We start from the raw sequence: 10,884 nt of genomic DNA, 5'->3' as shown, positions 1-10,884 counted from the left end.
GCCTTTTTAGCATTGCCCTGTTTCACCCCATTTTATGTCTACTACTGTTTATGGTTTGCTGGAAGAGATCTCTTAAAGAGATAAGTACGCCAATGTTATATTGTCACTTTTATAAATATGTCATAATTTTGTACATAAAGAGAATAAATAAATAAAAAATAAATAGAAATCTTCGAATAAGACCCCTGAAGAACCGCCATACTGGTACAAATGACCAAGAATTTTGTGTCACCATCTCCCGGTCTATTAATATACCTAGCGGAATAGAGCAACAATCTCGAGCTGTCAAACGAAGCCGAAATTGGCTTACATCTTTTTTTTTATGAAATAAGGAGGCAAACGAACAAACGGGTCACCTGATGGAAAGAAACTTCCGTCGCCCATGGACACTCGCAGCATCAGAAGAGCTGCAGGTGCGTTGCCTGCCTTTTAAGAGGTAATAGGGGAGTTTAGGGTAGGAAAGGGAATAGGGTAGGGGATTGGGCCTCCGGTAAACTCACTCACTCGGCGAAACACAGCGCAAGCGCTGTTTCACGCCGGTTTTCTGTGAGAACGTGGTATTTCTCCGGTCGAGCCGGCCCATTCGTGCCAAAGCATCGCTCTCCCACGATTATTTTTTTGCTTACGACATTATTATACAAAAACACAAAAATCCTTTTTGAACACGTTTGATGTTTTGTCTATTGAATTTAAAAAGATAATTTGACATAATATTATATATTATGTCATTGTCAAAGTGACATGATTGACGAATTATGAAAAATCAGCAATAAGAAATATCAATAATACAATGAAATAAACTAAAATTAAATAAAATGTAATAGATGTTAAAATACCTTGAAATAATATGAAAAACACAAAACACTACAAATGGGTTTATTTGGTAAACAGCGAAAAATCGACGAATGCACGAGTAATTCCAGGTAATAAATAGTTACAAACGACCAAATTTTCAACTGATTTTGTCACTTCATACATTGTAGCTTATAAACAGAAAAAAAAACATTTATCCAAGAAAATTGTATGGTTCCTGCAGGATAAAGGAATTAGGGCGCAAAGTTGTAGTGGCGGGTTACATTCATGACGTCGCAAATACTTTTTTTTTTTTTTTTTTTTTATATATGAAATAAGGGGGCAAGCGAGCAAACGGGTCACCTGATGGAAAGCAACTTCCGTCGCCCATGGACACTCGCAGCATCAGAAGAGCTGCAGGTGCGTTGCCGGCCTTCTAAGGGGTAATAGGGGAGGGTAGGGAAGGGAATAGGGGAGGGTACGGAAGGGAATAGGGGAGGGTACGGAAGGGAATAGGGGAGGGTACGGAAGGAAATAGGGGAGGGTAGGGAAAGGAAAAGGGTAGGGGATTGGGCCTCCGGTAAACTCACTTACTCGGCGAAACACAGCGGAAGCGCTGTTTCACGCCGGTTTACTTGTTAAACTTACCAAAGTTTGTCAGTCTATCTGTTACTTCTGAATAATATGACGTAATATGGTTTTATCACGGAAAAAATCAGTTTCCGCGCGAACTTATGGGCAAATTCAATTAGTATCCTATGAGATGTTAAATTTTTATTGTTTTTCAGCTTATACAATCTACGATATGTTGCAATAGAAAAGCCAAAATGGAGGAACTTATTTCGAAAAAGAAGGTAATTCAAAATCCTTACACAATTTAAAAATATTACATAGGGGTATAAAATTGAAGGCAGATTTTACAATTCCACCATATTATATTTTGTCAAAATATCCAATTAAGTTCGTAATTTTGTGACCGACACGATTGGCGAGAGATCAGGCGCAGGACTTTTATATGCCCATCCGACGCATGGATCATCTTACTTGTCAGACAATCAAGTCTGACAAGCCTGCATCGTCCAACACGCATGCAACATTTTTTGCGAATCAAACCCACGGACTTAGGGAAATCGCAGACGGCACACTTTTTGTGTAATCGAGTCTGCGGCGCACATACAGTGGGCATGGCGCGGCGGCGATGCAAATTGTATATGCGCCGCAGACTCGATCACACAAAAAGTGTGCCGTCTGCGATTTCCCTTAAGGTTACACTAAATTATTCCACGGATAGCAAAAGAATTGGTTTCTTATATTATTTGGTTTCTAAGAAACCAGTTCATATAAGTTCAACCAGTTTCAACCAGTTCAATAATGAGGCCAGGATCCAGGATGTCAGGGAGCCCGAGGGACATGCTAAAGTCTTGGGACCCGCAACGAACTTAATCAGAAGAAGATAGAAGATGACTCCTCCAATATTCTTCTGATCTTTCTGATAACTGCAATAGATTTACCGCGGCAGTCCCCGAGTGTCGCCGTTTTATTCCTTTTCTTCTTCTCGTTCCAGTGCAGTACAAATACCAACCTACCACGCCACCAACATACAACCTATGAAGGGCTGTCCCTGTGGCAGTGACGCGCCCTGCAAGAAGAAGGTGACCACACCAGGAGGAGTCACCATACATTATCCACAGAAGTAAGTAGCGTAGCATTTATTTTTACAAAATAAGTGGGCAAACGAGCAAACGGTTCACCTGATGGAAAGCAACTTCCTTCGCCCATGGACACTCGCAACATCAGAAGAGCTGCAGGTGCGTTGCCGGCCTTTACTTACAGGTTTAAAAAATGGTCACTATCCTTACGTCTTTCGATTTGTCCATCTGTCAGTCTGCCTGTTATCTCTTAATGCCCAAACAGCTTAACTGATTTTGCTCAAATTTGGTATAGAGATACTTTGAATCCTCAAAAAGGAAAAGAATACTTTTTATCCCTTAAAAGCGTACGGTTCCAGCATAAAGTTAATATACCTAGCGGAATAGAGAAACAAAGGCCTGAGCAAGCGAGATGTCACTATCAGTAACACTGCGTGGTAAAAAGAGACGTGTGATACATGACAGCAGCACTCTTTTTTTGACGTCCAGTCGGCACGTGCCGCACTTTGACAATTTAATCTCATAGAACTCATGTTCAATCATGCTTGTGTAAGTGTATACATACACATATTTTCACACAGATGAAACCAATTTCGGTTACGTTTGACAGCTCGAGATTGTTGCTCTATTCCGCTAGGTATATTAACTTTATGGGTTCCAGCGCGTTAAATGAGTTTTGGCCTACGAATAATAAAAAACTAAGGAAAAGTAACTCTGTCAAAAACATGCTCCACAATACTTGTCAAAAAAGGGTAACACATTTCAATACATTTGCAATATTTAGGTGACCTTGAGCGGTACTAGGCTGACGTTACATGACAGATCAAAAGGAACCAAATTTAAAACGGTAATAGCACAATAGACATAAGGACCAGTAGTTCGACTGCAAAGAGACGGACAGGTTTCAATATCTGCCAAATTCGTCGGGTTTCACTAGGATTATAAGCGGAATGTGCCTCGCGCTGGCTGATATAATTTATTTTTAAATATTTAAAATAAAGATTTCAAAATTGGATTCTGACAATTTTAATCGCATGTGCCAAAACACAAACAACAATACGACCAAAGAGGAACACGTCCATCGAATATGTCATAGTTTTAAATTCGTAGGTGACAAGTTAACAACCCTAGCGACGATTTTCGTCATAATACGTCAAATTTAAAAATTTCAACATCAGTTCTAAGTCGGCATACTCTATCATTCTGTCTACTCTGGTATGGGAGTTATGATTCCTTGGTTTTTATTATTCGTAGGTTTTGGCTCAATGAAGTTGCAGACGTTATCTAGTATTACATAAGTTTAATATTATTTCAATTACTCTACAGAAAGAAGAAACTAGGAAAACTCAGCGCTTCAAAGTCGCAGCCACAGAGACCAAAGGGAGTCGTGAAACTGTATGTTACTCTTATAAAATCAAGTAAAATTATTCCATACTAACATTAGTAATGCGAAAGTGTGTCTGTCTGTGTCTCACATCTTTCATCATTGCCGACTTGTTTGCATGTCGACGCTTGAGCCACTGAACTGATTTGAAAGTTTTATTTCGGCTAATGTATGGTTGTAGTAGACCGTCCACTTAAATCAATCGTTCTATAATTATAAACTTCATCAAATTTTACATTGATAGTTTTAGAGATCTAAGCATAATAGTACTGCCTTTGTTTTATACTATGTTGGTGAAAGATATTCAATTTTTTTCCAGTGTCCCCACCAAGCCAAAAATCCAGATTGTAAAAGCAAGAAAGTTGCCAGCGTGGCTTGACAAGCTATAAATAATAAATACTCTACTAACCCAAAATATCAGCTTTTATTTTTCATTTATTAAGGTAACTATAACATTAACATTAAGGCTTTAGTCTCGAAATTAGCGGGCAGTGGGGCGGGAGCGGCGCGTGCTTCCGCCCCGCTGCTCGCTGATTTCGAGAGTGGAGCCTAAGAGCCCTAGACGTATACGACAACTTTGTGGCGACAATATGACGCTTTTGCGTTGATACAATCGCGAAGCGGCCGCTAGCTATAGGGTACAGCTAGCGGGACGCAGGACGCATATTCAGTCGCTATGCAAGCGCGATTTAGTAACGGCACAAAATACCTAGGAAAACCTCGCGCTGTTATCTTATACGGTCGCGTGTTTGCATCGTTACAGTCGTGCGTTTGCATCGTTACTATCGCGTGTTTTCATCGCTACTGTTGCGCATTTGCATCGCTACAATTGCGCGTTTGCATCGCTACAATAGTGGGTTCGCATTGCAACATTCACGCGTTTTTTGCATTACTAGAGACGCGAGTTGCGAAAGCAACTAACAAGCTCAAGTCAGTTACCTGAAGTCGCTGTGTGCTAGGGCCCTAAGGCTGAAGTCTCGAAACCAGCGGGCAGCGAGGCGAAAGCGGTGCGGCGCGTGACAATGTATAGATTTATATGGATAAGCCGTCGCCGCTTGGTTTTTGGGGCCTGTCCATATAAATCTATACATTGTCATTTGTCACGCGCCGCGCCGCCGCCACGCCGCTCCCGCTGCCCGCTGGTTTCGTAAAGGTATTTACAATTTCACGTTGATATAACATTTTCACAACTTTTCTTGAAGATTCCATTTGTAATTGTAATCGTTTATCATCAAACAAGAGATTACAGGCTTACAAAGTTGAAGAGACGCTTAGCGAGTTATCGAAAATGTGTCAAACAAAAACAATTCTACCCTCATTTTCACGTTGAAATTATAATACCTCCCACACCGAATTTGGTGACGGTTTCATTGAAACCAGGTCAATTACGCAAGAGAAATGTCAATAGTGCCCAAGTATGTGCGCAGTACATAAGCACTTTCTATTCCTTTTACTCTCATACCCCAGTAGGACGGATGCGGGACGACCGACACGACTGGCGTGAGATCAGCTGCAGGACCGACTATTTACATGGCATCCGATATAATGGCTGATCTTACTTGTGAGACAATCAGGTGATCAGCCTGCATTCTCATAACGTTTCCAACGTGGGTATCGAATCCACGACCTTCAAGTCAAGAGCCACGCGCTTAACCATTTTACCACGTAGGACTCTCTCAAAATGAAATGCAAAATCTAAAGTCTGACAAGCTGTATTTTTTGTGACCGGACTTAACTTTTAGCCAAACTATGCAGGTGAACATCACTCGTCTTTTTGGCCAGTAGTGTAATTAAAACCGCCGCTAGACTTTTTGGCGGCCATTTTTTGCACCTGCGAGCTCTCGGTGATAGCTGATCGATATGGTGAATTAATATCCAACCAATATGGGCTATCTAGTTTTTCCTTTGAAACTACTTTTGACATTTTTGTACGGCTTTTTTAAAATCTAACTAATAGTAGGGGAGGGGAAGGTGCTAATTTTGTAGTCACTCGAGCGTCATGGAGACCTAGTAGGTTTTTTACATTAGGTAAAACTGATCTAATAAGATCGTTTTATGTTTTAGCGGTGGGTTCAGAAACTGCAGCCATTTTAAAGTTTTGAAAAAGAAAATATATCCAGAAAATTGCTTATTTAGGTATATTATATAATATATATTTTAGCGCCTCCGTGGTCTAGTGGTATAGAGCGCGGCTCTTGACTCGGAGGTCGTGGGTTCGATTCCCGCGTTGGAAACATGTTATTTCCAAGTTTGGTTAGGACAATGCAGGCTGATCACCTGATTGTCTGACAAGTAAGATGATCCATGCGTCGGATGGGCATGTAAAAAGTCGGTCCTGCGCCTGATCTCTCGCCGGTCGTGTCGGTCTTCCGTCCCACTGGGTTATGAGAGTAAAGGAATAGAGAGTGCTCTTGTGTACTGCGCACATACTTGGGCACTATAAAATTACTCCTGCGTAGCTGGCCTGGTTTCAATGAAACCGGTCACCGTCACCGAAACCGGTGTGGGAGCTATTATTATTATATTTTAGACAACAAGTACTAAATCATTTAGTTTTGTGCAAAATAAAATATCTGCGAAGCTTAGTTACGAAAATACGAAGCTTTATTTTTTAATATTTTAAAATGTCCCTACAGGCTTACCTAACCTTTGAATAGTCAGTGCTTTATATGGAAGCTTCTTTGGTGTATACTAAACATCCCCTACCTTAATCTGACAGATCCGATGACATTTCAATGTAAAAAAATAATTACCCACGATGTGAGAAATCTGATTTCTATACCATGATAACTAGACACATGTCGGAAGCCTATGCAAGCTTAATCTGACACGCTCGAGCTTATCCCGAAATCCCCTCTTCCCCTCCCCAACTATAATAGAGTACTAGTAATAACTGAGGAAATGTGACTGTCTGACTGTCTGTTATCTCTTCCAGCTTATTGCTGAACGGATTTTAATGGAGTTGGAGATGATTTGTCCTCCGGAAAATACATATGATAGTGAGATAAAAGCTCCTTATATCCCTAACTTTACATTCTCAATTGCGTAAGTTTTCAAATACTAAGTTCAATCAAAATCGGTTTATCCGTTTTAAAGCTAGGATGCCATAAATACACGGCCATCGTGATACTTCACACATTGGTATTTTTATAAAAATAAGGGGGCAAACGAGCAAACGGGTCCCCTGATGGAAAGCAACTACTTCCAACATCTTTCTCGCAGATACGTTATTGGCCTTTTGAGAAGGAACGCGCTCTCTTCTTGAAGATTTGCAGGTCGTAATGTCTGTACTTGGTACTGTGCGCGGCAGAAAGTTTTTTTTATTTTTATGAAATAAGGGGGCAAACGAGCAAACGGGTCACCTGATGGAAAGCAACTTCCGTCGCCCATGGACACTCGCAGCATCAGAAGAGCTGCAGGTGCGTTGCCGGCCTTCTAAGGGGTAATAGGGGAGGGTAGGGAAGGGAATAGGGGATGGTACGGAAGGGAATAGGGGTGGGTACGGAAGGGAATAGGGGAGGGTACGGAAGGAAATAGGGGAATAGTTACGCAAAAAACGCTCGGTGGAAGACTGCCACACATCAAGATGATGAGGATGGTATATTTTTCACCTGGAACGATGGCAACAAGGTACAGGTGGTTTAATTCTGAACAATTCCTCTGAGCGTTCTTATTGTTACGTTATCATTGCTATATTCATAGGCATAGCTGGGCACCGTTAATCAAATAGTTAACTTCGTTAATCGTTAATCCGTTAAAAAAAATGTTAGCTTCGTTAAACGTTAAAGCGTTACATTTCGGACGAATTAACGCAAGTTAACGTTAATCGTTAATCCGTTAATATGTGTAATATGGCCTTGTTGTAACTTATATCACTGCGTTAGTACTCAGTGTACATACAAAACCTGTTAGTTTAAGGTTTTGGAAGTTCACGTGTTAGGGACAAAACAAAATACTTTTATAATTATTGATTTCTACGTAACTAAATTATACTGCACTCTTCTTTATCAACATGCAAATGATTTATAATAACAATAAACAAATTACTCTCTCTTTAAGCACCGGCGCTGAGTAATGAAATGATAAAACGAAACAAAATATCTCTCCTCACTCGCATGCGCCTGAAAATGTATCTAATATATTTTTTTAAATTTTAAATTTTTATTTTATTTTAATATTATAATAAAATATTAAAGTACACATAATATAATGAAGGACTTTGTGAAAAATTCAAGTACCTACTTGTTGCCATTATTGATATAGAGCAGAAAAGGGCGGAAAATTCACGCTTATTATATGGGAACCCCCCTTAATTTTTTTAAATGAAATAAGGGGGCAAACGAGCAAACGGGTCACCCGATGGAAAGCAACTTCCGTCACCCATGGACACTCGCAGCATCATAAGAGCTGCAGGTGCGTTGCCGGCCTTTTAAGAGGGAATAGGGTAACAGGGGAGGGTAGGGATGGGAAGGGAAGAGAATAGGGGAGGGTAGGGAAGGGACTAGGGTAGGGGATTGGGCCCCCGGTAAACTCACTCACTCGGCAGCACAAGCGCTGTTTCACGCCGGTTTTCTGTGAGAACGTGGTATTTTTTCAGTCGAGCCGGCCCATTCGTGCCGAAGCATGGCTTCTCCCACGTATATAATATATTATCCCACGTATTATTTTTGTTTCACTGCTGCCGTGCCGCGGCGCCGCGCTGCCCGCCCGCCCGGCACTTGTCGTTTCATACTAATTGTCTGAACCTGTGTTCGCGCCGCACCGCGGTGCCGTGCGGTAAATAGTAGGCATTGGATTAACGATTAACGGACTTCTGCATGTTAACGGAAGTTAACGAGTCCGTTAATATTAAAAAAAGTTAACTTAAAAGTTAATCCGTTAATCAAAATGTTAACTTCGTTAATTAACGATTAACGGATTAACGAGTTAATGCCCACCTATGTTCATAGGTTAAAATTTAAAACCGACTGAAGTAAAAACGCTATAATAAGAGAATTTCGATTCCATAGCATCATATTTCGATGGTCGAGGGTTAAAAAATAAATGACCACCACGCCGAGTTAAGAACATGATAAATGTGGGAACGTTTAAAAGTTTTTTCATCTGACATTTGTAATTACTCGTAATTTTAAAGGGTAACATCCCTTTAGCTTTTGTTTTTGAGGTAAAAATGTATTTTTGGATTTTTCATCAACTGTATTGAAATGACTCAGATGAAGGAATACATAGAGGGAATCCATACTTCCATACGATTTACGAATATTATAAACTAGATGACGCCCGCAACTCCGTTGCGTCAAAACTCGTTTATCGCGCGGGAACCGTACATTTTTCCGGGACAAAAAGTATCGAATGTCCTTTCCCGGAACTCAAAGTATCTGCCGTGCCGTGCCGTGCCAAATTTCAGCAAAGTCGGTTCAGCGGTTTGGACGTGAAGAGAGAACGGACAGACAGACAAACTTTCGCATTTATAATATTAGTATTAGTATGGATAAGGAAGTGCGTGTGTCTGTTACCTCTTCACGTTTACCCACTGAACCGATTTTGATGAAATTTGGTGTTGAGATACTTTGGGACCCGCGAAAGGACACAGGATACTTTTTATTTTGGAAAAATTAAATTAAGTACAGGAAGTAGCCTAGTTTTTTTTTTTTTTTTTATGAAATAAGGGGGGCAAACGAGCAAACGGGTCACCTGATGGAAAGCAACTTCCGTCGCCCATGGACACTCGCAGCATCAGAAGAGCTGCATGTGCGTTGCCGGCCTTTTAAGAGGGAATAGGGTAGTAGGGGAGGGTAGGGAAGGGAAGGGAATAGGGTAGGGGATTGGGCCTCCGGTAAACTCACTCACTCGGCGAAACACAGCGCAAGCGCTGTTTCACGCCGGTTTTCTGTGAGAACGTGGTATTTTATCCGGTCGAGCCGGCCCATTCGTGCCGAAGCATGGCTCTCCCACGTATGAATTGATTTAGCAAAAACCTGTAGGAGTGAAAGAGAAACCCTATTCTCTTTTTGTTTGTCCCCGTTTTGGAGACCAACACCAACTAACCTGAATTTGAACTAGATGACGTCAACAACTCCGTTGAACCAAAATTCGTTTGTCGCACTCGAACCGTACATTTCCGGGATATAAAATATCCTATGTCCTTTCTCGGGACTCCAAGTCTCCATACCCAGCAAAATCGGTTCAGCGGTTTGGGCATGAAGAGGACAGACAGACACACTTTCGTATTTATAAAATTTAGGGTCTATTTCACCACTTCCTGATAAGGCTATCCACCAATTAACTTGACAGATCAAGTATGGAGAATCTGTCAAAAAAGTTGTGAATAGCCTATTAGGCACTTTATCAGAAAGTGGTGAAACAGGGCCTAAAGATACACCAGTATTTAAGAAACCATTGTATCAAGGCATGCTGTAACATGACTACCCTGATGATATTATGATGATGGAGAGTCCAAGGTTGGCCAAAGGTTCTGTTTCATCAGCTGGGCGCGGCGTTGATGGTAAAGGAGAGGCTTTAAAGGTTAGTGCTAGGGCAGACGCACACAATTCTAAAACTCTAACAAAAGTGTAAACAATTTAGTTACGAAGCTTTCGTAATATGACGTCATTTTCCGGCACTGAGCGGGCTGATGATGCTGAACTTTGGCTAAGAAACACTTTCGATCATATCAGACTTCAAACTCCACTTGTGGCATCATAACATCCACTTGGATGTTATGATGCCACAAACCCTAAAACCCATAACCTTCTTTTTTGGTCGGGGTTCAAAAATATCAATTTTATGTGCTAGTTACCGCACCAAAGATATTTAACAAAACATCAATATTATAAGATGCATCGCAGACGACAGACTATCCGTGACGCACTTTTTAGTCCGTGGAAATAGAACCTATGCAATTATATGCAGTAACGCACACGTCTGCGCTGCGCGTCGTGTGCGTTACGGCATATTAATAATACCGTTTGAAACACAAGAATGACTTATCACTTAGGCTACATTTATCACGAGCTAATGCAAAGTCCCAGCGAGTATATACGTGGGAGAGCCATGCTT

The 10,884-nt window shown here is 41.1% G+C and overlaps 1 protein-coding gene across 1 annotated transcript; it reads left to right on the top strand.

The window, feature by feature from the left end:
- The first annotated feature begins 780 nt into the window (after positions 1 to 780).
- On the top strand, positions 781 to 4,240 carry LOC121738057. Its single transcript, XM_042129874.1, has 5 exons — positions 781 to 923; positions 1,581 to 1,646; positions 2,357 to 2,485; positions 3,768 to 3,836; positions 4,145 to 4,240. Exons 1-5 carry the CDS (start codon positions 871 to 873, stop codon positions 4,212 to 4,214), a joined length of 387 nt encoding a protein of 128 aa, XP_041985808.1. The 5' UTR covers positions 781 to 870; the 3' UTR covers positions 4,215 to 4,240.
- The last annotated feature ends 6,644 nt before the right edge of the window (positions 4,241 to 10,884 follow it).

Source organism: Aricia agestis, chromosome 22 (genome assembly GCF_905147365.1).
Source record: "Aricia agestis chromosome 22, ilAriAges1.1, whole genome shotgun sequence".
Lineage (NCBI taxonomy): Eukaryota > Metazoa > Arthropoda > Insecta > Lepidoptera > Lycaenidae > Aricia > Aricia agestis.
This window is presented reverse-complemented; position numbering and strand designations above follow the sequence as displayed.

What these genes read in the sequence shown, in the direction of transcription:
- LOC121738057 (XM_042129874.1), top strand. Translation starts at nt 871, where the DNA reads ATGGGTTTATTTGGTAAACAGCGAAAAATCGACGAATGCACGAGTAAT. An exon ending in AACTTATTTCGAAAAAGAAG is followed by an intron (nt 1,647 to 2,356) that starts GTAATTCAAAAT and finishes TTCTCGTTCCAG; the next exon opens with TGCAGTACAAATACCAACCT. An exon ending in ACCATACATTATCCACAGAA is followed by an intron (nt 2,486 to 3,767) that starts GTAAGTAGCGTA and finishes ATTACTCTACAG; the next exon opens with AAAGAAGAAACTAGGAAAAC.